Raw genomic sequence first — 27,724 nt, forward strand, 5'->3', positions numbered from 1 at the left:
ATCTTTCTTCCTCTTTGAAATGAAAAGATCCTGCATCTTTCAGATTATTCCCAGAAATTCCTGCCATTGCTGTTTCACCTTCATCCCTTTCCAATCATCTTTGGCCAGCTCCTCCCTCATGCTTCTATAGTCCACTTTGCTAAGGTGCAATACCGACATATCTGAATTCACCTTCTCCCTCTCAAATTGCAGATTAAAAATGATCATTTTGTGGTCGCTACCTCCTAATAGTTCTTTTACCTTGAGTTCCCTTATCAAATCCGTTTCATTACATAACACTAAATCCAGAATTGCCTTTTCCTTGGTAGACTCCCCTAAAAGCTGCTCTAAGAATCCATCTCGGAGGCACTCTACAAATTCCCTTTCTTGGGGTCCAGTACCAACCTGATTTTCCCCAGTCTACCTGCATATTGAAATCTCCCATGACCACCACAGCATTGCCTTTTTTACAGGCCAATTTTATCTCCTGATGTCCTTGTACCCTATATCCTGGCTACTGTTTGGGGGCCTATAAAATGCTCCCATTAGGGTCTCTTTACCCATATAATTTCTCAGCTCTATCCACAGTGACTCTACATTTTCTGATCCTATGTCACCTCTCGCTAAGGACTGAATTTCATTCCGAAACAACAGAGCTACCCCACCCATATAACCATATAACCATATAACCATATAACAATTACAGCACGGAAACAGGCCATCTCGGCCCTACAAGTCCCTGCCGAACAAATTTTTTTTTTTTTTTTCCCCCTTAGTCCCACCTGCCTGCACTCATACCATAACCCTCCATTCCCTTCTCATCCATATGCCTATCCAATTTATTTTTAAATGATACCAATGAACCTGCCTCCACCACTTCCACTGGGAGCTCATTCCACACCGCCACCACTCTCTGCGTAAAGAAGTTCCCCCTCATATTACCCCTAAACTTCTGTCCCTTAATTCTGAAGTCATGTCCTCTTGTTTGAATCTTCCCTATTCTCAAAGGGAAAAGCTTGTCCACATCAACTCTGTCTATCCCTCTCATCATTTTAAAGACCTCTATCAGGTCCCCCCTTAACCTTCTGCGCTCCAGAGAATAAAGACCTAACTTATTCAACCTATCTCTGTAACTTAGTTGTTGAAACCCAGGCAACATTCTAGTAAATCTCCTCTGTACTCTCTCTATTTTGTTGACATCCTTCCTATAATTGGGCGACCAAAATTGTACACCATACTCCAGATTTGGTCTCACCAATGCCTTGTACAATTTTAACATTACATCCCAGCTTCTATACTCAATGCTCTGATTTATAAAGGCTAGCATACCAAAAGCTTTCTTTACCACCCTATCTATATGAGATTCCACCTTCAAGGAACTATGCACGGTTATACCCAGATCCCTCTGTTCCACTGTATTCTTCAATTCCCTACCATTTACCATGTACGTCCTATTTTGATTTGTCCTGCCAAGGTGTAGCACCTCACATTTATCAGCATTAAACTCCATCTGCCATCTTTCAGCCCATTTTTCCAAATCACCCCCTCTGCCCACCTTTCTGTCTTTCCGATAGATAACCCTGAATATTCAGTTCCCAGCTCCGATCCTTTTGCAGCCACATCTCTGTAATTCCCACAATATCATACCTACCAATCTCTAACTGTGCTACAAGTTCATCCACTTTATTTATTTTATCCACTTTACTACGCACATTCAAATACAACATCTTTAATTTGGTATTCACCTCCCTTCTCACATCCGTCCTGATTTTACCCGATTACTCTATTCTCCCTTCTTGAACTTTCCATCCCATTAATACGGAATATATTCCCCTCCCCCTCCACTATTTAGTTTAAAACTCTTCATCAGGAATTTTAAATTTATCATCGGAGTAGTACGATGTTGGGACGTTTAGGTTTATTATTGTCACATGAACCGAGGGACAGTGAAAAGCTTTGTTTTGCGTGCCATCCAATCAAATCAGATAATACTATACATAAATACAATCACATCAGTCAAGTACTATAGGAAGACCAAAGGGAAAAATATAGAATGCAGAGTATAGTTATCACTTATCAGTATTGTAGCGCACCAATTCCATAGACAAAGATCAGGATCGCCATGCGAGGAGGTGAATCAGACAGTCTACTAACTTACAGTAGGACTCATAAGATGCCTGATAATAGTGGGAAAGTAGCTGCTTTGAGTCTGGTGGTACTTCTGTATCTTCTACCCGATAGAAGAGGGGAGAAGAGGGAATGATTAGGTGAAGATGATCTTTCATTATGTTGGCTGCTTTACTGAAGTTTAGAAGTTTAGATGGAGTCAATGTAGGTGGGGGGAGGTTAGTTTGTATAATTAGAAAATAGAATCATAGAAAATAGGTGCAGGAGGAGGCCATTCAGTCCTTCGAGCCAGCACCGCCATTCATTGTGATCATGGCTGATCGTCCCCTATCAATAACCCGTGCCTGCCTTCTCCCCATATCCCTTGACTACACTAGCCCCCTAGAGCTCTATCTAACTCACTCTTAAATCCATCCAGTGACTTGGCCTCCACTGCCCTCTGTGGCAGGGAATTCCATAAATTCCAAACTCTCTGAGTGAAAAAATTTTTTCTCACCTCAGTCTAAAATGACCTCCCCTTTATTCTAAGACTGTGGCACCTGGTTCTGGACTCGCCCAACATTGGGAACATTTTTCCAGCATCTAGCTTGTCCAGTCCTTTTATAATTTTATATGTTTCTATAAGAACCCCCTCATCCTTCTAAACTCCAGTGAATACAAGCCAAGTCTTTTCAATCTTTCCTCATATGACAGTCCCGCCATCCCAGGGATCAATCTCGTGAACCTACGCTGCACTGCCTCAATCACAAGGATGTCCTTCCTCAAATTAGGAGGCCAAAACTGTACACAATACTCTAGATGTGGTCTCACCAGAGCCCTATACAACAGCAGAAGAACCTCTTTATTCCTATACTGAAATCCTCTTGTTATGAAGGCCAACATTCCATTAGCTTTCTTCACTGCCTGCTGTACCTTTAAGCCAACTTTCAGTGACCGGTGTACAAGAACACCCAGGTCTCGCTGCACCTCACCCTTACCTAACCTAACCCCATTGAGGTAATAATCTGCCCCCTTGTTTTTGCTCCCAAAGTGGATAACCTCACATTTATCTATATTATACTGCATCCTTGAGGGTATGAGACGTGAATTGGCCAAGATAGACTGGCAATTGATTCTTAATAGGTTGACGGTGGATACGCAATGGAAGGCATGTAAAGACTGCATGGATGAACTACAATTGTTCATCCCAGTTTGGCAAAACAATAAATCAGGGAAGGTAGTGCTACGTGGATAACAAGGGAAATCAGGGATAGTATCAAAACAAAAGATGAAGCGTACAAATTAGCAAGAAAAAGCAGCCTACCAGAGGACTGGGAGAAATTCAGAGTCCAGCAGAGGAAGACAAAGGGCTTAATTAGGAAAGGGAAAATAGATTATGAAAGAAAACTGGCAGGGAACATAAAAACTGACTGCAAAAACTTTTATAGATATGTGAGGAGAAAAAGATTAGTTAAAACAAATAAAGGTACCTTGCAGTCAAAAACGGGTGAATTGATCATGGGGAACAAGGACATGGCAGACCAATTGAATAACTACTTTGGTTCTGTCTTCACTAAGGAAGACATAAATAATCTGCCGGAAATAGCAGGGGACCAGGGGTCAAATGAGATGGAGTGAAAGCTTTAGATAGCCTTATAAATGGATTCAAAGCCGAGCATTGAGTATAGAAGCTGGGATGTAGTTTAAGAATTGTACAGGCATTGGTGTCATTAGTGACTGAGTGAAATCCAGTTAGTTAGCCGGGAAGTGGTGTTAGGTAAATTGAATGGATTAAAGGCCGATAAATCCCCAGGGCCAGATAGGCTGCATCCCAGAGTATTTAAGGAAGTAGCCCCAGAAATAGTGGATGCATTAGTGATAATTTTTCAAAACTCTTTAGATTCTGGAGTAGTTCCTGAGGACTGGAGGGTAGCTTATGTAACACCACTTTTTAAAAAGGGAGGGAGAGAGAAAACAGGGAATTACAGACCAGTTAGTCTAACGTCAGTAGTGGGGAAACTGTTAGAATCAGTTATTAAAGATGGGATAGCAGCACATTTGGAAAGTGGTGAAATCATTGGACAAAGTCAGCATGGATTTATGAAAGGTAAATCATGTCTGACGAATCTTATAGAATTTTTCAAGGATGTAACTAGTAGAGTGGATAAGGGAGAACCAGTGGATGTGTTATATCTAGACTTTCAGAAGGCTTTCGACAAGGTCCCACATAAGAGATTAGTATACAAACTACAAGCACACGGTATTGGGGGTTCAGTATTGATGTGGATAGAGAACTGGCTGGCAGACAGGAAGCAAAGAGTAGGAGTAAACGGGTCCTTTTCAGAATGGCAGGCAGTGACTAGTGGGGTACCGCAAGGCTCAGTGCTGGGACCCCAGCTATTTACGATATATATTAGTGATTTGGACGAGGGAATTGAATGCAACATCTCCAAGTTTACGGATGAAACGATGCTAGGGGGCAGTGTTAGCTGTGTGGAGGATGCTAGGAGGCTGCAAGGTGACATGGATAGGCTGGGTGGGTGGGCAAATGCATGGCAGATACAGTATAATGTGGGTAAATGTGAGGTTATCCACTTTGGTGGCAAAAACAGGAAAGTAGACTATTATCTGAATGGTGGCCGATTAGGAAAGGGGGAGATGCAACGAGACCTGGGTGTCATGGTACACCAGTCATTAAAAGTAGGCATGCAGGTCCAGCAGGCTGTGAAGAAGGCGAATGGTATGTTAGCATTCATAGCAAAAGGATTTGAGTATAGGAGCAAGGAGGTTCTACTGCAGTTGTACAGGGTCTTGGTGAGACCACACCTGGAGTATTGCATACAGTTTTGGTCTCATAATCTGAAGAAAGACATTATTGCCATAGATGGAGCACAGAGAAGGTTCACCAGACTGATTCCTGGGATGTCAGGACTTTCATATGAAGAAAGACTGGATAGACTCGGTTTGTACTTGCTAGAATTTAGAAGATTGAGGGGGATCTTATAGAAACTTACAAAATTCTTAAGGGGTTGGACTGGCTAGATGCAGGAAGATTGTTCCCGATGTTGGGGAAGTCCAGAACAAGGGGTCACAGTTTAAGGATAAGGGGGAAATCTTTTAGGACCGAGATGAGGAAAACATTTTTCACACATAGAGTGGTGAATCTCTGGAATACTCTGCCACAGAAGGTAGTTGAGGTCAGTTCATTGGCTATATTTAAGAGGGAGTTAGATGTGGCCCTTGTGGCTACGGGGATCAGGGGGTATGGAGAGAAGGCAGGTACGGGATACTGAGTTGGATGATCAGCCATGATCATATTGAATGGCGGTGCAGGCTCGAAGGGCCGAATGGCCTACTCCTGCACCTATTTTCTATGTTTCTATGTATCAATGCCACGCATCAGCCCATTCACTCAACCTGTCCAGATCACCCTGCAACCTCCTAACATCCTCTTCACAGTTCACACTGCCACCCCGCATTGTGTCATCCGCAAACTTGCTAGTGTTGCTCCTAATTCCCTCTTCCAAATCATTAATGTATATGGTATACAGTTGCGGCCCCAACACTGAGCCTTGCAGCACTCCACTCGCCACTGCCTGCCATTCTGAAAAGGACCCGTTCACTCCTACTCTTTGCTTCCGGTCTGCCAATCAATTTTCTAGCCGTGTCAACACCCTACCCCCAATACCATGTGCTCTAATTTTAGTCACCAGTCTCCCGTGCGGGCCCATATCAAAGGCTTTCTGAAAGTCTAGATACACAACATCCACTGGAACCCCTTCATCCATTTTACTTGTCACATCCTCAAAAATTTCCAAAAGGTTAGTCAAGCACGATTTCCCTTTCATAAATCCATGCTGACTTGGACTAAACATTTTATTGCTATCCAAATGCCCCATTATTACCTCTTTAATAATTGACTCCAGCATCTTTCCCACCACCGAAGTCAGGCTAACTGGTCTGTAATTCCCCGTTTTCTCTCTCGCTCCTTTCTTGAAAAGTGGGATAACATTAGCTATCCTCCAATCCACAGGAACTGATCCTGAATCTATTGAACATTGGAAAATGATCACCAATGCATCCAGAAATTCTAGAGCCACCTCCCTGAGGACCCTGTGATGCAGACCATCAGGCCCAGGGGATTTATCATCCTTCAGTCCCATTAGCCTACCCAATACTATTTCTTGCCTCATGAAAATTTCTTTCAGTTCCTCTACCCCCTTAGATCCTCTGTGCTCCAGTACATCTGGGAGATTGTTTGGGTCTTCCTTAGTGAAGACAGATCCGAAGTACCTATTCAATTCTTCTGCCATTTCCTTGTTGCCCATAATAATTTCACCCGTGTCTGCCTTCAAGGGACCCACATTTGACTTTGCTACTCTTTTTCCCTTAACATATCGAAAGAAGCTTTTACTGTCCTTCTTTATATTCCTGGCCAGCTTCCCTTCGTACTTTTCAGCCCGTATTACCCGTTTTGTTTTGTTCTGTTGTCCTATGAAAGTTTCCCAATCCTCTGGCTTCCGGCTACTCTTTGCTGTGTTATACATCTGACTGGGCTTCATCCACAACTCTGCAATTTCTTGCAATCTTGGCCAGAGCTGTTGCCAAACAATGCTATGATGCAACCTGATAGGATTCTCTCTACAGTGCATCTGTAGAAGACTTCATCACAGCCTGCTCTTCAGAACAGCTCTGCCCAAGACCACAAGAAATTGCAGAGAGGTGTAGATGTAGCCCAGTGCATTACATAGACCAGACTTCTGTTACAAGGGAACAGGTTCAAGGATCTGACTAGTAGAACAGAAAAAGGCTCACTTGTCTGTTTAGTTACAAGTCCGATTTATTAGCAAGAGAGGGAACAAAACCAATACTTGTCTTGGTATGCGGGGGTCCATTTTACAGCAGTACACCTCCCACTCTCTCAGCCTCCGTCCGCGACACTCACCTTTTATTTTTTTTAATTTCAGAATAGACTTTATTCAAGTAATAAATATATGCAATGCGTGAACCGTGCGAAAAATTCATCCGACATTTTTGGAGGCTATACAAATAGTTCAAAACAGTCTATACATTTCTCAATTTTCACAAATCTGTCCCCCCACCCGTGCCACTCATGTGGCCCACTGGCGTGGGATGCCTTCCCTTATTTTGAGGGGCATCTCCACCATACCGTGCCCCCCATGTCCAGCAGCAGAAGGACCCTAGACTCTGGCCCTCCCCCACCAAGTCTTGGCGTTGGCTGCACCGAGCTTCAGTGACTCCCTCAGCACGTACTCCTGCAATCTGCAGCAGGCCAGTCGTCAACATTCCATGACGGACATCTCGTTCTGCTGGCCATCCGCGGCACTGATCATGACTCAGCCCGTCAGTGAACCTCTCTCGTACATGAACTCGCTTATGGCTTATGCCTGCCTTTATACAAGCAGAAATCAGCCGCCGAAATAACCGCCGGTAAGTCCTGGCCAATAGCGCTGCTCCCAAATTCAAACTGCACCCAATGGCAGGGGACTGCATCCGAGCAAGCCCCCCCCCCCTCCCCCCTCTCCCCCCTCTTGGGAAACAAACCGCTTTCAGCCGCAGACTGGTGCGTAAAGCAATAGACTTAGCGTGCAAAGGTGATACACACAGCGCTACAGACTTTGCATGCAAGGGTAATACACACAGCACTGCCAGTTTGACGCGCAAAGGTTTAAACAGAGTGTTGTTGGGGCGTTATGGGTTCTAATTATAGTGCTATCGGCCACAGCGCTATGGGTCACAGATTGTTCAGACAAAATTCTTGTATAACAACTTCTCACCATTTACTCAATCTACACTTCACATTGCCTTGCGGATGCAGCCAACATAATCAAAGACTTGCCCCAGCGCAGTTGTTCCTTCTTTTCCCTGCTACCATCTGGCAGAAGATACAGAAGCTTGAAAGTATGCACCAGACTAAGGAACAGCTTCTTCCCCTCCGTTATTTGGCCTCTGAACAGTTCTTCCATAAACTAGAGTACTGTCTGATTAATCTCTACCCCAAACCGGACATTGGACTTTGTGAATGGAACTGGTGCACTGCAATGCTGATAACTATATTCTGCACTCTGTATCTTCCTCTTTGTTCTATCTATTGTACTTGAGTTTGACGTGATTGTATTTATGTGTGGTGTTATCTGATCTGATAGGATAACATGCAACACACAGCATTCCGCTGTTTCTCAGTACACGTGACAATAATAAACTTATAACTATAGAGTAAAGATTCTAACTGAAAACGCAAAAAATATGCTCTCTTATTTGATCTAAAAAAAAAAATTGAGGTTTATAAAATTAATTAATGTTGAGCATCCAGCTGACTAGCATGATTCATTCAAATATTCATTTCATTGCTTATACTGTAAACCACATGACTTTCAGCGAAGGGATTCAAGACCTCTTTCACTTTCCAGTTGAATTTCCATTCTTTCACATCATCCTTAATTCTTAATCTGAAAATAAAACAAAATGAAGGGAAATTAAATATATCAGATGCACACGGTCAGAGGAAATGAAAAAAATAAGATTTGAGAAAAGAAAAACAGAAAGACAACGAAACATGGAGGAGAGAGAGAGGGGGGGGGGAGGGAGAGGAAGTAGCACAAAAATCATGTGTGAAACTGAAGACTACAATGTAACATCAAACAAATGTACAGAACGGGAAATCTGAATAATTAATAGGTAGGATACAAGTGGATACAGTTGCAAAAATAAATGCACATAGAAAATACATGGGAAATGAATAAATCCGAGAGGAGATCAATAAATTATATATGTTGTCATAGATGATTGACAAACATTCATTTTACTGATTCTGATTCCAGTTCTTTGATGGTCCTAATATTCATGCACGTCATATTGGAACATACTGTGGTTCTGAACTTCCTCCAGTTATGTCCTCCACTGGAAGCACTCTTACTGTTCAGTTTATCAGTGACTCCACTATCAATGGAAAGGGTTTCCTGCTGGAATGGTTTGCAGTGCAACACAATAATAACCCAAATGCAACACCAACTCTCCAACCAGGTATGTGGTTAAAAAAGAAAGAGGATGATTATCAAAAAAAAAGTCACAATTTGTTGGTGATTTGTTCTAGGGCTCAGATGGGTAAGAATAACTTTCATCCATTAGAAATACGGCATTGAAGTATGAAGAGCCATGGCCGAGGAAAGAGATGGAAACTCCTGTATCTACTGGTTATGATCAGACTAATGTCAAGCGCCCCAAAATAAATATAGGTGTTCTACATATACACCTATAAAGATACATATGTATTCACATCAAATTGTAGGGATAGAACAGGTTATGATGTTTAAAAAAAAATAATGGCTTATTTATTAAGACTAAACATTTATGGAGAGGATAGATCCGTTCCGACAAAGTAAGTTATCTTAGTGACAATGCTGTTGCTGCACCATTGGCATATGGTGGTCCTTTTACAGAATTATCTCCTGTGGTGCCTGAAATGGTATAGATATCCCTGTTGCTACTTAAACCAAATAATACTCTAAGCCTGCACTCCAAACTGAGTCCACGTGTTCCCCTAATAGTACCTGCACACCGTATGATTCAAGGGAATTTGCCCATGGGATAATTGAAACCAACAGAGGCGTTCCTTCTTTTTAGCCCCAGGTACGAGAGACAATAATGAATGTTTCTGACACTTATTTTGCCATATTTCTAACAAGGATTTTTGAGTTTTGTTTTAAATTAAAGAATTATTGGTAATTGTTAACGTCAGAACTTAAAATTAACTTTGATATTTGGCATCTTGATATTTGTATTGATTTATTATTGTCATATGTGCAAAGATACAGAGAAAACATTTTGTTTGCCTGCTCTCCAGTCAAACCACACTACACATGAGCACAATCTAGCCATACACAAGTACTACAGGTAGGCAAAGAGAAAAATACTAGAGTGCAGAATAGTATTACATTATTAATTTGCTGATAACAGCAGGGAAGGTGCTGTTCCTGAATCTAGTGATACGTCCTTTTAAGTGTTTGAATCTTCTGCCACATGGAAGAGGGATGGAGAGAGGGTGATTGGGGTGAATACAGTCCTTGATTATGTTGACTGATTTCCTGAGGCAACGTGAAATGCATATTTGATTTGATTCAATTTATTGTCATTGCACTTTTCAGTATGGAGTAGAGGCTGATTTATGTGATGGGCTGGGCTATATCCACAACTCGCAATTACCTGCAGACAGTTGTGGCAGAGTGGTTGCCAAATTAAGCTGCGCTGCATCCCAATAGGATGCTTTCTATGATGCAAATGTAGAGGATAGAAAATCTATGCCACGGTTTGTTCATAAATATTAACAAATACATTAGATTAATTTGAACTAGGCATTAGTTCATATCCCACAATGGCAGATGGCAATTTAAATTCAATTAACTAAATGGAAGTAGAAAAATAGAGTCAAGGTCTATAAAGATGACCCTCTAACCACCAGATTACTTTACAAGCTTATCTGGTTTACAAATATCCTGAAAATGATGCAGCAAACCACTTTATTAAATCAAAGATAGTCACAAAATGCTGGAGTAACTCAGCGGATCAGGCAGCATATCAGGGGAAAAGGAATTGGTAATGTTTCGGGTCGAGACCCCTCTTCAGACTAAGAGTTTTACAAAGAGGCAAGCATAGCAGGGACCCGTGTGAGTGCCCATGGTGTAAACCAGCATCAGCAGTTCCTTCCTACACACTTTATTAAATCAAGCAGCTGCATCGTGGTGACATCCAGCGTAAACGAGTAAAAGATTACATTAAAAAAGCAATGGTAATGTGAAATATTATTTCTTTGTCCACGTAATAACTTATATATTACCTAGAAAAACAATTGGTTATTTTGACTGATTCTGCCGACTGCTCAAGCTGGACTCTGCCAAAATTGCTGCAAACTTAGTTGGATAAAGATATTAAGCATAATTTTCCGGGATATCATTGTGGACTCAGAGCCTCCCACCTCTCCCCCAACCACCTCCTACAGGGCTGAATAGATGAAAGGATGGTGTGAGTTTATGTGCCTGGCCACCAACACATATTCTTTTAAGTCCTCATTTATTGATATAATAAGGGTCTTTCGACTAATTCAAGGACTGTTCTCAGGGACGCATTGAGAGACAGACGTTGAGTGCTGTTTGAAGGTCTTCAACTCAGTGAAAGATGCTCTTTGGTCTGCCCGAACTTTGTCGGCCTCTCAGCAGAGCGAGATGTGCGTCGGGGAATGTTGCCGACTGGCCTGCTCCAGACTGCAGGAGTGTGCTGAGGGACGCAATGAAGCTTGGTGCTGACAACACCAAGGCTCTGTGGGGGAGGGCAACGGTCTAGGGACCTTCCGCTCCTGGATATTGAGGGGCAGGGTGTTATGGAGATGTCCCTGAAATAAGGGAGGGGATTTCACCCCAGGGGGGCACATGGGTTGGAAAGGTGTTGGGGAGAGTTGTGTGGACACTACGTTGCAATGATTTGAATGTATAAATGGCCTCCGAGAATGTCAGAAGATTTTTTTTGCACACTACCTGTTTCGTATATATTTTTTACACTGAGTAAAGTTTATTTTGATTTTTTTCTATATTGAAGCAACTGATTTGTGTAAGGCACTGACTTAGACTATGAACTCGGAAGAGAAAACCTCCAATAAAGAAACTGTGTGGAATATTAAATTCAAGAGACACTCAAAATGAAATGTGCTGTAAGGCTTTTATTTTAAAGTTCAATGAGAATAGATTGCAGTTTAAGTCATAAGTGATAGGAGTGAAATTAGGCCATTCGGTCCACCAAGTCTACTCCGCCATTTAATTATGGCTGATTTATCTCTCCCTTCTAACCCCATTCTGCTCCCTTCTCCCCATAACCTCTGACAACTGTACTAATCAAGCTCATTCTGTCTGCTGGTAGAGTAATTTGATTCACTGATGAATGGACAGCTGACATTTCATTTTCCCAACAGGTTCATGCGGTGGAGTTGTTGAGACCAGAGAGAGACCAAGCTTCCTTTTCTCACCTGGCTGGCCCGGTGGTTATGAAACACATTTGGACTGTTCTTGGATTATTTGGGCGCCGCAGAACACAGTGCAACTCAACATCTTGGCTCTGGATATCGAACCAGATGCTTTATGTCATTATGATAAACTGGTCATCAGAGATGGTAACAATTACTTTATCATGAAATTATAACAAATTCAAAAATGAAGATTTAATGTCTAGAAAATTGATTTCACCTACTTTGATGTGCTAACTTAGTGCTGTGTAAAATGCCTGTGTGATCCCAAATAAAAATAAAGACAATTGGCCAGATATGTATGTAAAGAACTGCCAGAGGAGTAAGGCGAGGCAGGTACTAATACAGCATTTAAAAGACACCGGACAGGTACGTGGTTATAACCATATAACAATTACAGCACGGAAACAGGTCATCTCGACCCTTCTAGTCTGTGCCGAACACGTATTCTCCCTTAGTCCCATCTACCTGCGCTCAGACCATAACCCTCCATTCCTTTCCCATCCATATAACTATCCAATTTATTTTTAAATGATAACAATGAAAACGCCACCACCACCTTCACTGGAAGCTCATTCCACACAGCCACCACTCTCTGAGTAAAGAAGTTCCCCCTCATGTTACCCCTAAACTTCTGTCCCTTAATTCTCAAGTCATGTCGCCTTGTTTGAATCTTCCCTACTCTCAGTGGGAAAAGCTTATCCACATCAACTCTGTCTATCCCTCTCATCATTTTAATGACCTCTATCAAGTCCCCCCTTAACTTTCTGCGCTCCAAAGAATAAACCATATAACCATATAACAATTACAGCACGGAAACAGGCCATCTTGGCCCTACAAGCCCGTGCCGAACAACTTTTTTTCCTTAGTCCCACCTGCCTGCACTCATACCATAACCCTCCATTCCCTTCTCATCCACATGCCTATCCAATTTATTTTTAAATGATACCAACGAACCTGCCGCCACCACTTCCACTGGAAGCTCATTCCACACCGCTTCCACTCTTTGAGTAAAGAAGTTCCCCCTCATGTTACCCCTAAACTTCTGTTCCTTAATTCTGAAGTCATGTCCTCTTGTTTGAATCTTCCCTATTCTCAAAGGGAAAAGCTTGTCCACATCAACTCTGTCTATCCCTCTCATCATTTTAAAGACCTCTATCAAGTCCCCCCTTAACCTTCTGTGCTCCAGAGAATAAAGGCCTAACTTATTCAACCTATCTCTGTAACTTAGTTGTTGAAACCCAGGCAACATTCTAGTAAATCTCCTCTGTACTCTCTCTATTTTGTTGACATCCTTCCTATAATTGGGCGACCAAAATTGTACATCATACTCCAGAATTGGCCTCACCAATGCCTTGTACAATTTTAACATTACATCCCAACTTCTATACTCAATGCTCTGATTTATAAAGGCCAGCACACCAAAAGCTTTCTTTACCACCCTATCTACATGAGATTCCACTTTCAGGGAACTGTGCACAGTTATTCCCAGATTCCTCTGTTCACCTGCATTCTTCAATTCCCTACCATTTACCATGTACATCCTATTTTGATTTGTCCTGCCAAAATGTAGCACCTCACACTTATCAGCATTAAACTCCATCTGCCATCTTTCAGCCCACTCTTCCAACTGGCATAAATCTCTCTGTAGACTTTGAAAATCGACTTCATTATCCACAACCCCACCCATCTTAGTATCATCTGCATACTTACTAATCCATGAAAGGTTTCTAGGGATATGGGCCGGACTATCTTAGATGGGGCATCTTGGTCGGCATGGATGAGTTGGGCTGAAGGGCTTGTTTCATTGCAGTGATTCTATGATTCTAAGTACTTTAAAGGTAACGGAAAGTAGATTTAGTCCAGAATCATGCACCATAACAGGGCCTATACAGTCCCTGACAGGACCTACAAGAAATGCTCCTTGATGCGATATCCTTGCTACACTGGTTTTGAGAAGGGCATGACCCAACGAAGTTAAGCCATGTGAGCATGTGGGTTTCTTCCCAGTTTACATCACAGCGGTATGAACTTGACTTCTCCAATTTCAGGTAGTCCTTGCTTTCTCCCTCTTTCCCCTCCCCAGCTCACCCACAGCCCACTGTCTCCACCTCTTCCTTTCTTCTTCCCGCCCCCACCACCCCACATCAGTCTGAAGTACGGTCTTGACCCGAAACGTCACCTATGCCTTCGCTCCATAGATGTGCCTCATCCGCTGAGTTTCTCCTGCATTTTTATCCACCTTGGATTTCTTCCAGTTATTTTGGTTTTCTCCCACATCCCAAAGACTATGGTGAATGGAGGTAACTGATGCAGTGAAAATAAAAAGATTAATGTAGAATTAGTGAAAAAATGTGTGGTTACGATCACTTTCGGCAGAATAAATCAAGAGCCCCTTCCCATACTGTTTTTCTATATGAATAACTTTTATTGGTGCATGTGTGGCTTATGACACTGACAGTACTACCACATATAGATTGCCATCCAGCGGCAATGCAGGACTTTTGTCATTGGACATGCCCCCCCCATCCACTCCTCCCTCCATTGTTGATCATGCCAAATGCAATTCAAGGCATCAGAAGATTGCAAAAATGACCGTTGTTAAGTGACTGGGTCAAGGGTGGCACAGTGGCAGAGTTGCTGCCTTGCAGTGCTACAGACCCAGGTACAATCCAGTTTCCTCCCACGATGGGCAAGTTTGTAGATTAATTGACCTCTATAAATTGTCCCTAGTGTGTAAGATAGAACGAATGTATGGGTGATTGCTGGTCGGTGTGGATTCGGGGCCAGAAGGCTTGTTTCCAAGCAGTGTCTCCAAACCACACTAAACTAAACTAAACAATACTTTGAGATAGACACCAAAATCTGGAGTAACTCAGCGGGTCAGACAGCATCTCTGGAGAAAAGAAATAGGTGCCATTTTGGGTCGAGACCCTTCTTCAGACTGGAGAATCAGGGGAAAGGGAAACAATAAATATAGACGGTGATGTGGAGAGATATAGAACAAATTACTGAAAGATATGCAAAAAAGTAACGACGATAAAGGAAACAATTCATTGTGAGCTGTTTGTTAGGTAAGATTGAGTTACAGTCAATGAGATTCAACAAGACGACTGAAGCTGGTACGACTTGGGTGGGGGAGGGATGGAGAAAGAGGAAATGCAGAGGTTACTTGAAGTTAGAGAAATCAAAGTTAATGCCACTGCGTTGTAAGCCACCCAAGCGAAATATGAGATGCTGTTCCTACAATTTGTGTTTGGTCTCACTCTGACAATGGTGGAGGCCCAGGACAGAGAGGTCAGTGTGGGAATGGAAAAGGGAATTAAAGTGTTTGGCAACTGGAAGATCAGGTAGGTCCAGTCGGACTGAGTGAAGGTGTTCAGCGAAACGATCGCCGAACCTACACTTGGTCTTGCCAATATATAGGAAACCACACTTGGAACAGCAGATACAGTAGATGAGGTTGGAGGAGGTGCAAGTCAACCTCTGTCTCACCTGACAAGACTTTCATGGTCCTTGGATGGAGTCGAGGAGAGAGGTAAAGGGACAGGTGTTGCATCTCCTGCGGTTGCAAGGTAGAATACCTGGGGAAGGGATGGTTTGGGTGGGAAGGGACGAGTTAACCAGGTCTTTGTGGAAAGCGGAGAGGGGTGGAGATGGAAAGATCTGGCTGATGGCGGGATCCCGTTGGAGGTGGTGAAAATGTTGGAGGATTATGTGCTGTATGCGAACGGCTGATGAGGTGAAAGGGTGGACTATGGGGACTATGGTCCTGTTGCGACTGGGGGGAGAAGGAGGGGGAGCAAGAGCGGAGCTGCAGAATATCAAGGAGGCTAGGGCCTCATCAATGATGAAAGAGGGGAACCCCCATTCCCTAAAGAATAAGGACATCTCTTGGGCTCAGATACAGCGTAGCCAGAGGAATAGGGTGTTGGGACCTATATAATCGGCGAGAACAAGCGCTGACTTGGCGATCATATAGCTAAACACCTTTGGTCAGTCTGCCCTGACCTATCTGATCTTTCAGTTGCCAAACACTTTAAATCCCCTTCCCATTCCCACACTGACCTTTCTGGCCTGGGCCTCCTCCATTGTCAGAGTGATGCCAAACACAAATTGGAAGAAAAACATAATCATATTTTGCTTGGGCAGCTTACAACCCAGTAGTCTAAATATTGATTGCTCTAACTCCACGCATTCCCTCACTTTCCATCCCTCCCCCACCCAAGTCGTACCAGCTTCAGTCGGCTTATTGAGTCTCATTGACTGTAACTCGTTCTCACCTAAAAAACATCTAACAATGACCTGTTTCCTTTATCATCAATACATTTTTGCATATCTTTCATTCATTTGTTCGGTATCTCTCTACAAGCCCATCTATTTCTCTTGTTTTCTTTGCCCCTGACTCTCCAGTCTGAAGAGGGTCTTGACCCGAAACATCACCTATTCCTTTTCTCCAGAGATGCTGTCTGATGCACTGAGTTCCTCGAGCATTTTGTGTCTATCTTTGGTTTAAACCAGCATCTGCTGTTCCTTCCCCAACAATACTTTGAGCAGATTTAATGTGTAGGCCTCTTATTTTTGTATACATCACCTTGGGCCTTGCCTGCAACAAAATTATGCATTGGTGGGTCCTTTAGATCTTTTTAAGATTGTCAAATGCTAATTGCTCCATGAACATTTGTGACTGTTTTGCCTCTGCATTGACTCAATGACTGTTTTGTGAAAAATGCAGAAAATGCAGGAATGCGCACAATTACGTATTTCGAAATTGTGATATTCTACATGTGCGTTTTAACAATACTCATACATTTTTATTTTGCCTTGAGGTGACAATAACCTCTCTCCAATACTTGCCACTTTGTGTGGCAGAGAGTTACCTGGAACCCTTCGATCTACTGGTGAAGCAATGTTCCTTCGATTCACATCTGATGAATATACTAGTGGTGGCGGTTTCAACGCTTCTCATCACAAGAGTATGTTGCAGTTATCAACACATGTTATTTTCTTGAGTTATTTTATTTCAATTAAGTTCATTAATTTATATGTCTATTGAAAATGACACGAGGCAGATTAGCCAGGAATAAAAGTAGAACACTGTGGAAATACTTAAGAGTTTTGTGGGAAGAGATTTGTGGGTACAGCTTCAGCTTAATATCCTTATATTGGGTATCACCAACAATAATTAAGGCAAGTAAGAAATTGCATCTGCTGCAATGTTCAAGTACAACTACAACATGAGATGAAGGTTCTTTATAATAATTAACCCAGATTTTGGAAATGGAGGACAATAAACAGATAATACTCCAGCATGTAGCAAGAATAATCAAAACTAATCTACCATTTTGCACCTTTAAGTTAAAACTGTAGCTATAAACAAAGATGTTATAATGAGGAACCCTTCTGGTTAACTTATTTCCTGTGTTTTAATCAAAGACTGATAATGCATTCAATTTAAAAAAGTACTGTATGTGGAGGTAAAGACTATCAATAGCAAATTTCCAGTGTGAATTCTTAAGTTGTTTATACTTCACTGTTTTAATGCATTACTTCATGGGGGAATTTAAAAAAATGATTACCTGCATACAGATTTCTGCCTTTAGTATCCATCAATTTATTTTCTGTTAATTGTGTATTTTGGCAGAAGCTGATCTGTTAATTATATATTTTGGCAGTAGTTGATTTTTGTTGGATCCTACATCAGTGGTTAAACATAATACTGAAGATTTATTTTGTGTTTTTTAGATTAGGAATTGGTAGTAATTGTAATGCTACGCATGGCAAAGATTCATCTGCCAAGCACACCTTACTTTAAATTATTTTTTGAACGGTTTTTCGTACATGTATTCTTTTACGAATCTGACACTTTTACTTCATTCAGCTTGTGGTAACCATCTTACTGCTGTACATGGCATTATTACTTCACCCAACTATCCTCACACATATACTCCAAACCTCAGTTGCACCTGGCATGTGGATGTTACCAGTGGATTCATTATTGCTGTCCACTTCAATCAGCCCTTCCAAATTCAAGGCACTGGAAACAAATGCACAAGTGGTGATTATTTAGAAGTAAGTAAATCTTGCCCTTTTTAACCGTGCAAGTTTAGTGAAAACCAATGATTTTGATTTTATTTTTAAAAATTAAAAGAATCCGGATCTGTTGGATTGAATGCAGTTATTTTAATGCCAGAGGCGTTTCGGAAAAGACGGATGAAGTCAAAGTGTGGATAGGTAGGTGTGACTGAGACATTTAGCCGTTACGGAAATCTGGCTAAGAGAGGGACATGATTAGCAACTTAATCATAAGATCATGTGATACGAGCAGAACTCGGCCTTTTGGCCCATCATGTCTACTTTGCCATTCAATCATGGCTGATCTATCTCACACTCATAACCCCATTCTCCTACCTTCTCCCCATAACCTCTGACACCCGTACTAATCAAGAATCTATCTATCTTTGCCTTAAATATATCCACTGAAGGCCTCCACTGCCTTCTGTGGCAAAAAATTCCACTGGCTCATCACTCTCTGACTAAGAAGGTTCAATGGTTGGGTATCATCTCCTTCCTAAAAAAAATATTCCTTAATTCTGAGGCTATGTATCTAGTCACCCTGCAAAAGGAAGGATGTTATTTTAAGCTTGAAAGAGTACAGGAAACATTTACAAGAATGTTGCTAAGACTTGATGGCCTGAGTTATAGGGAGAAGAATGTGAGAGGGATAGAATAACTGTTAGTTCCCTGAAAGGAATCTCATGTAGGGGTGGTGAAGATGGTGTGATAAATCAGAGCATTGAGTTTTGGGATTTAATGTTAAAATTGTCAGAGGGTGGAGTGGTGTACAATTTTGGTCGCATAATTATAGGAAGGATGTCAACAAAATAGAGAGAGTACAGAGGAGATTTACTAGAATGTTGCCTGGGTTTCAGCAACTAAGTACAGAGAAAGGTTGAACAAGTTAGGGCTTTATTCTTTGGAGCGCAGAAGGTAAGGCAAAGATACTTGATAGAGGTTTTTAAAATAGAGAGGGATACAGGTGTCGTGGAAAAGCTTTTCCCCACTGGAGTAGGGAGATTCAGGGACATGACATGAGATTGGTGAAGTTTAGGGGTAACATGAGGGGGAACTTCTTTACTCCGAGAGTGGTAGCTGTGTGGAATGAGCTTCCAGTGAAGGTGGTGGAGGCAGGTTCGTTTTTATCATTTAAAAATAAATTGGATAGTTATATGCATGGGAAGGGAATGGAGGGTTATGGTCTGAGCGCAGGTATATGGGACTAGGGGAGATTATGAGTTCGGGGACTAGAAGGGTCGAGATGGCCTAATTCTACTCGTTTCATCTTCCTTCCTAAAAAAAATGAAGCCTTGACCTGCAAAAGGAAGGATGTTATTAAGCTTGAAAGAGTACAGGAAAGATTTACAAGAATGTTGCTAAGACTTGAAGTTTAGGACAGATACTAGAACTGTTATTTTAGAAGGAGATGATTTATTTAGAAGGGATGGTGAATTCTTTGGGGACTAGTGGATAGATTGATAGATAGACATCTTTACAGGTTGGTATGGGGAAAGGTTTCCTTACTTTCATTAATAGAGCCTGTTTCCTTTCTGTATGACTCCATGACTACATAACTTTAGCTTCAAACTGTTGTTATGTTCCCAGTATATTGTAAAATATGTCATAACCAATAAATTGATTTCTGATATTAATTACATGGGCCAAAGAAAGGCAAATGGGATTAGCTTAGATGGGGCATCTTGGTCAGCTTGCATGTGAAGGACCTTTTTCCATGCTGCATGACTATAATGCTCTGTGACCCTCTCCTGTTGTAACATGGACAAACACAGCAACCCATTACCAATTTAGTGAGATCCCACAAATGATAAACAACTAGATAATCCGTTTTAGTATGTTTATATTATGGCCAATAAACCATAATAAGTAGTGTTAGGGTCTACTGTGTATTTTATATTCACCTGGAAGGTCAGACTCGAACTGAGTTTAATATTTCATTTGTGAAATGCATCTCAACTATTACCTCTGCTTCATTGAAGTGTCAGTCTAGATTATGTGATTAGTCTCTGAAATGGGGTTTGACCCCAAAACCTTGTGACTCACATACAGGATTAAATAGAAATTAGGAAGCTGCTGAACACCATACATAAAACAAAATTAAACTGGAAGTTGAAATGTCAGAAAAGGAGAATGAAAGAAAGGACACTGACACCAATAGCTATATTTTTATTCTAAAACATCCAATGCAATATTGTTAGCTCTTAACTTTAGCCTGTTTTTGTTGCTACTAGGAAGCATGGAAATTGTTGTCTGTAGAAAACACCAAGCCAGGAAGCCAGGGATAAATTCTATGAATGCAAAAGTACATGATCATTCTATTGTTCTCCATTGTTAGCTTTAGGACTCAGGAAATATAGACTGTAATCAACACTTTCCTTCAAGATGTTGAAATGGTTCATCGGGCTCACAGGCTGTGAACAAAGCATGCTCTTATGCCACAATGGAGGAAGATTTCCTCTGATCTGCGGGAATGACTTTACAAATTCACTATGGCGAACACACGGAGGAAATCCTCATGAAAACAAAAGCTTATTTTCCTCTGACATAAAGCAAGTAAAGAAAAGCGGTGACCCATAACACCAGGCTTCTGCATCCTATGCATTGTTTGAGATTTCTCGAAATCCTACAAAAGATTATGTTCCAAGTAAGCACAATCACAAAAGATAGTTTATGTTGTACTTCCAACTTTATTTGCCTTCAGGTATACCCATTTCAGGTACGCTCATTAGAAAAGCAGGTGTTAATCTTTGCATTTGAGACCACTCCTTACTCAAGCATGGAAAACAGGGTAACTGTTGATTTTCATAGATGCATTTAAGGTGCATTAAATAATACCATACGCGAGAGAAGTGAAAAGGAAGTTGCATGAAGAAGAATAGAAGAAGGCTTAAAAGAGCTTTAAAGAACATAGTCCATTTATCTTCATCACTTAAACACCCGACACCTAACACCTTTAATTTTATTAATCATTTTTTTCAGTGCTTTCAATTTGAAAGAATCACTCAAAAAAGAACAATGGTAGTGTAACAGGTATTCCTATTGTCCCAACATTTTAGGCTGCACTGATGTTTACCATGCAGCTTGTTCGATGTTTGTTCTCTGGTTTAGTCTTCCACTGCGAACCTGGTCCAAAGCACATCAGCATGGCTGAATGCAGCGCATGACTCTCACTCTGACAATCAATCTGAGTCTACACCCCGCATTATATGCTGATGCACAAATAAAAATAAAGCAGAGAAATTATACTCACATTGGAGTGAGTCACAACAGGAAGTGGCTGATGATTTGTCTCTGATGAGCTGATCTACAATTGGAAATGGGCACAAACCTTCAAAGATTTGCACAGAACCCATTTCTTTGCAGAAGTGGTGTCCTACAGAGATCAATGCTGGGACTTTTGTTGTTTGTCATATGTATAACTGATTTGAGAAAGAATGTAACTGGCATGATTAGTAAGTTTGCAGATGAGAGCATAATGGATGGTATGGTGAACAGTGAAGAATGTTGTCTAAGGTTACAACAGGATATAGATCAACAGGGAAAGTGGACAAGGGAATGGACATGTATGTAGTGGTGCATTTTGGCAAATGTAACCATGGCAGGACATACACAGTGAATGACAGGGCCCTGGATAGCATTGTTGATCAAAGAGATCTTTACTTACAAGAACATTGTTTCCCCAAAATGGGAACACATGGAGTCAGTGTGGTGATGATGACATATGGCAAGCTTGCCTTATTTAGCCAAGGCATTGTGTATAAGAGTTGGGACACAAGAGTCCGCAGATACTGAAATCTGGAGCAAAAGAAAAGTTGCTGGAGAAACTTGACAAATCAGGTATCATCTGTGGAAGCAGAGGGATAGACAACATTTTAGGCCCAGACCCTGCGTTAGGATTCAGAGTTGGGAATTCATGATAACTTCTGTACCGCTCCCTTCTCCCATCAGGCAAGAGGTATAGAAGTTTGAAAACACATACCACCAGATTCAGGGACAATTTCTTCCCAGCTGTTATCAGGCAACCAAATCATCCTATCACCAACTGGAAAGCACCCCTGACCTACTGTATACCTCTTGGAAACCTTTGGACTACTTTTAATCAGATTTTACTGGACTTTAGTTTACACTAAACGTTATTCCCTTTATCATGTACCTGTACACTATGGATTTGATTGTAATCATGCATAGTCCTATCGCTGATTGGATAGCATGCACCAAAAAAGCTTTTCACTGTACATTATAAAATAATAATAATAAACTAAACTAAACTATACATTTATACAATCCATTGGTTAGATGTATAATAGGCACATATATTGGAGTATAATATGCAGTTCAGGTCACCATTGGAAGGACATGATTAAGCTGGAGTGGATGTGAAATGGATTCATAAGTATGTTGCCTAGATTGGTGGGTTTTAGTTATCAAGAGAGATTAGGTAGGCTGGGACTGTTTTCTCAGGAGAAAAGGAGGCTGAGAGGTGACTCGATAGAGATATATTCAATTATAAGAGGCATTGATAGGACAGATAGTCAGTATCTGTATCCCGTGAAAGAGATGTCTAAAATTGGAGGACAAAGGTTTAAAGTGAGAGTGGGGAAGTTTAAGGGGGATTGGAATAGTTGTGTCTGGAATGAGTGCCAGGGTGGAGGTAAGAGCAGCAACAATATTTAATAGGCACCAGGACAGGTACTTAAATGAGCAGGACAGAGAGAGGTGTGGAATTGATGCAGGTAAGTGCGATTACTATTGATGGATTAGTATAGATGGTCGGCATGGACACATTGCAGCCAAGGGCCTGTTTCTACTGTATGTTGAATAATTCTGACTCCATGACAACTTGCATTTCAAATATACAAATAGGTTCAGTTTCTCGATACTTCAATTTTTCTTGGCATGAAACTTCTCCCTGGATTGCTGGGCTGCATTGAGCCAAGTTTAGCCTTGGCATGATCAGTGGCCAGAATCCTCAGCACACAGGCAGATGCTGCCAGGGCTGAAGATCCTGCTACTGGCTTGGGATAATACAGGCACCGAGAGACTAATAGGACTGTTTTAAATTTTCTGAGCACAGTAAAAGCTTGTTCTCCAGCACGTGCCATTAAGTTAAGGGCACTGGTTGATCAAGGGTCAGTCTGGCTGTTCCCCTCACTGCTGCATCTCTGTCAGTCTGGCCCCTCTGTGCTGCCTCTAGGGTCCCTCTTGGTGAAGCATGTCAATTCCATGGTGCTGCCCTGATTTTGGTGCAGTTACTCCTCCAGTGCTGTTACTCCTCCATGGATCCAGGTGTTTCATGTGGCTTACCTCTCTACTAACGTAGACATTCGCCTTGCATTGCTAGTTAACAAAGCTATTGATGCTTGGGTAACATACAACCCAATAGTATGAATATTAACTTCTCCAATTTTAACTAATACACCCCACCCCCCTCTCGCTTTCCTGTGTTTCCCACCACCTTGGTACATACCCATTCCTCACACAAACCTCCCCCTGTTCTTTTCCATATGTCTCTCCCTATAGGTTTATGTTTCACTTCTCTTCCCTCCCTCTCTTGTCATCTTTAGCCTTTGTCACTTACTCCACCCACCTGCCAAGCAAATGCACCCTTGCCAATATCCACCTATCACTTGCCAGACTTTGTCTCACCCCGCCTCACTTTTTTAAACTTTCTCTCCGCTAATGCAATCCGTCTGAAGAAGGATCCCTTGAATATTATCCTGAAAGGTTGCCTATCTATTCCCTCCACAGATGCTGCCTGACCTGCTGAATATTTTGTGTTTCCCTCAAGATTCCAGCATCTGCAGTTCCTTGTGTCACCAAATAACAAAGTGTTTGCTCTCTGACTTTTGGAGATAATTTCGTAAGCTTGATTTTAGTTACAGAGTTCCATGTGTTCCCATTAAAGACACTGAAATTGTTCCTGTTGTGTGAGCATGGCTGACTGCAAACAGAAGAAGGGCATTATGTATTTTGTCCAAACACCTGCTTGCCTGTTAAGCACTACCTGCTGCACCTGAGGCAGAGTCTGTGCTCAGAACCCAAAGAATTGTGAAACTGTATAAGTTGTATTGTAGGTGGACCAGAACTGGTATGCATCTGCGATAAACACATTTTTGTTATATTAATCAAGTTAGATTTTTTTTTTAAACTACCTGTATCACCAATATGTTTTTGAAGGAATACTTTAAAAAAATGTGTTCTATTGCAACACAGACATCTTCAGCACAGACAGTGTGGGCTGATGATCCTGTTCATGTGCCGTACTGTTCTCTGTTCTAACAATTTATTGCACAATTCATATCCATCAATACCCCCTGAATTTGAGCTGATCCTTGGAAAAACACTTGGCAGCAATTCAGCAATTCTGCCCAAAGTAGAAACTCTATTTTCTGAAATCTGATATTTTCTCATGCCATAGTTAAAATTTTGGATATAAATTTACAATTATTTCAGACCTGAGAATGCAGAAAATGTACGTTCAGGAACCTTTTCCATATGATGTCTTAATGAGTAGCAGAGATTTTGTTGAATAATTGCAAAGGATCAAGGAAACTCAGGCATGACAAAAATTGGCTGGAGACATTTCGAAGTGAGTTCCCTGATCACTAGCATTAGGCCAATGGTTTTGAGCACCGTCTGACTAATCATTTCTCTATGCCTGCTAAAATATTATCCACATCTTTATTTACATTTTAAAGTTAAAAAGAGAGATCATTTTATTAAAAATGTAGTTGTCAAATGATCCCATTTAACTATTTTATCCACTGAAAAATGTAGATCAGATGGATATTTGTGGACAGAATGAACTGCAGATGCTGGTTTACAGAAAAAGACACAACATGCTGGAGTAACTCAGTGGGTCAGGCAGCCTCTCTGGAGAACATGAATAGGTGTTGTTTTTGGTTGGGGCCCTTCAGTCTAGGATTGGAAAAATATAAGGCAATTAACAAATTATGTAGTATCAGAAGTCTCATGTTGAATGATCCAATTAACATTGATTATGCCATTTAAACGAGTGTAAAGATGCACAGAGTTTCTTGTCCAGAGTAGGTAAATCGAGGACCAGAGGACAAAGGTTTAAGGTGAAGGGGAAAAGATTTAATAGCAATCTGAGGGGTAACTTTTTCACACAAACGGTGGTGGATGTATGGAACAAGCTGCCGGAGGAGGTAGTTGATGCAGGGACTATCCCAACATTTAGGAAACTGTTAGACAGGTACATGGATAGGACAGGTTTGGAGGGATACGGACCAAACACGGGCAGGTGGGACAAGTGTAGCTGGAACATGTTGGCCGGTGTGGGCAAGTTGGACCAACGGGCCTGTTTCCACACTGTATCACTCTATGAATCTAAAAGATTTAAACTTGAATATTTGACATCGATGTGGTTGCATGATGCATCGAGGCATTTGATGAAATTGCACTGGTACTTCATGGAGCTTGCAATTCCATAAGTTGTTAAAGAAGTTAACAAAAACTGTGATCATCCCTGGAAAATTATATGAGCAAGTGCTTGAATGTAGTTTTCTTGTCCTGCTTCAAGGTTTAAAAGTCTGCTACCTTTCATTTTATTAATTTTCATTTAATCCTCCCATTCTTTCTGTGTTGTTTTCTATTCCAGTTAAGGAATGGACCTGATAGGTCTTCCGCCCCTTTGACCTCCCATGGAAGGATCGGACGCTATTGTGGTGAAAACCCTCCAACCACAATGTACACTACAGACAATCAACTATTTGTATACTTCATTTCTGATGGGATTAATGAGGGGCATGGGTTCAACTTCACTTATGAGGCTTCAAATCTTGGTGAGTAAATGAACAGATATGTGAGGCATTTAATTCTTTAGTCTTGGATATGCATGCAGTTTACTCAGTGCATTTCATTGCCAGAAACATATTTCCAAATTGTTTAATCAGTTGACCTGATTAGAATATTATTGGCATACCTGTAACATATACAGGCTATAATTGGTCATGCAAATCAGCAGAAACCTGTCCACCTCTTCTCTGCTTTATTGAAGTTTGCAGACTTTTGTCCCAAAACTCCCATTCCAAAGCAGTGCCCTCTGTAATTTCTGTAATATCCATAAAATTGAGCATCTCAGATTGTGAAGACTGATGCACCTAAATTACAAATTATTGTTAGGCTAGTAAAAACATTTGGGATTTAGCACTTGTTTCTCAATTGGCATCTTTAGAAAGTATTGTGAAGTGTGTACAGTTTAGAAAAATAAGTTTAAATCCAGCAGTTGTGTCCTTCTTCTTATCGAGTCCACGTCACAATATTAGAAATTGTTCAGCCAGAGCTGAACACACTTCTCGGCATCTGCATACAATGGCGTCTTGTGCTTCTTGTGCGTGGTGGTGGAAAGATTGGTGGAAACCGGGCCATGACTTGAATGCACTTTCCTAGACCCCAGTTGTATCCTATATGTGTAGGAAAGAACTGCAGATGCTGGTTTAAATCGAAGATAGACTCAAAATGCTGGAGTAACTCAGCATGACAGGCAGCATCTCTGGACATAAGGAATGGGTGATGCTTCGGTTCGAAAAAGGGCCTGAAGAAGGGTCTTGGCCCGAAACGTCACACATTCCTTCTTTCCAGAGATGCCGCCTGTCCCACTGAGTTACTTCAGCATTTTGTATCTACCAGTTGTATCCTATACTTTATTGTCAATACAAGCCTCTTCCCACCCATATGCATCTCAATCCACCTATACTACAATTCCCTTCTCTCAAATGTGCTTCAATTTGTATTTATCAATGTTGTTTACCTTGCAGCCTCTTTATTTAGTGAGTTCCAAATTATTAATCATTTTCTGTGTGGAATTTCTCCTGATTTCCCAGTTAGGTTTCAAGGTTTGTTTATTGTCACATGTACCAATTAAGGTTCAATGAAATTCAGATTGCCATACAGTCATACCAATAAAGAGCACCAAGACACCCAAATACATATTTTAACATGAACATCCCACCTTCCTCACTGTGATGGAAGGCAAAAATGTTAAATCTTCTTCCTTTCTTTGTTCTCCCGCGGTCGGGCACTTGAACCGTCCGTTGTCGGGGCGATCTTGGCTCCCACAACCAGCAGTCAAGCCCTCTGTATCGGGGCGATCAAGCTCCCGCACCAAGGGGATCTCAGCTCCCCGCGCCGGGCATACCACGGGTCAGGGCTGGTCAAACCTCCTGCGACTTGGTGCTTCCCGCCTACAGTCTCTCCCCAAGACTGCGAGATCCTTGATGTTGAAATCCCAAGGCTGCAGTTAGAGCGTCGATCCTAGGCAAGGGATCGCAGGCCCTGATGGTAAGTCCACAGCCCCATGGTGAGGCGCAAAGTCGGTCTTGAGCAAGGCTGCCAGCTCCATGATGTTAGGCCGCAGAGTGACCAGAAAAACGATCCGGAAAAAAATCGCATCTCCAGCAGGGTAAGAGATTGAAAAAAGTTTACCACGACCCCACCTCCCCCACCCCCAACATAAAACAAACCAGAGAACAATAAAACATACGCTTTAACATGTACATAAAATAACAAAAC

General features: G+C 41.6%; 1 protein-coding gene across 1 annotated transcript in view; it reads left to right on the forward strand.

Annotated features, from left to right (window-relative positions):
* Positions 1-27,724, forward strand: part of cubn (cubilin (intrinsic factor-cobalamin receptor)) — a 239,566-nt gene that overhangs the window by 136,911 nt on the left and 74,931 nt on the right. The window contains 5 exon segments of the mRNA XM_055649570.1: positions 8,928-9,129; positions 12,065-12,262; positions 16,945-17,091; positions 17,997-18,187; positions 25,812-25,995. Of these exon segments, the coding sequence (XP_055505545.1) occupies positions 8,928-9,129; positions 12,065-12,262; positions 16,945-17,091; positions 17,997-18,187; positions 25,812-25,995 (922 nt within the window).

The sequence above is a fragment of the Leucoraja erinacea genome, chromosome 2 (assembly GCF_028641065.1).
Source record: "Leucoraja erinacea ecotype New England chromosome 2, Leri_hhj_1, whole genome shotgun sequence".
NCBI classification, from domain to species: domain Eukaryota; kingdom Metazoa; phylum Chordata; class Chondrichthyes; order Rajiformes; family Rajidae; genus Leucoraja; species Leucoraja erinaceus.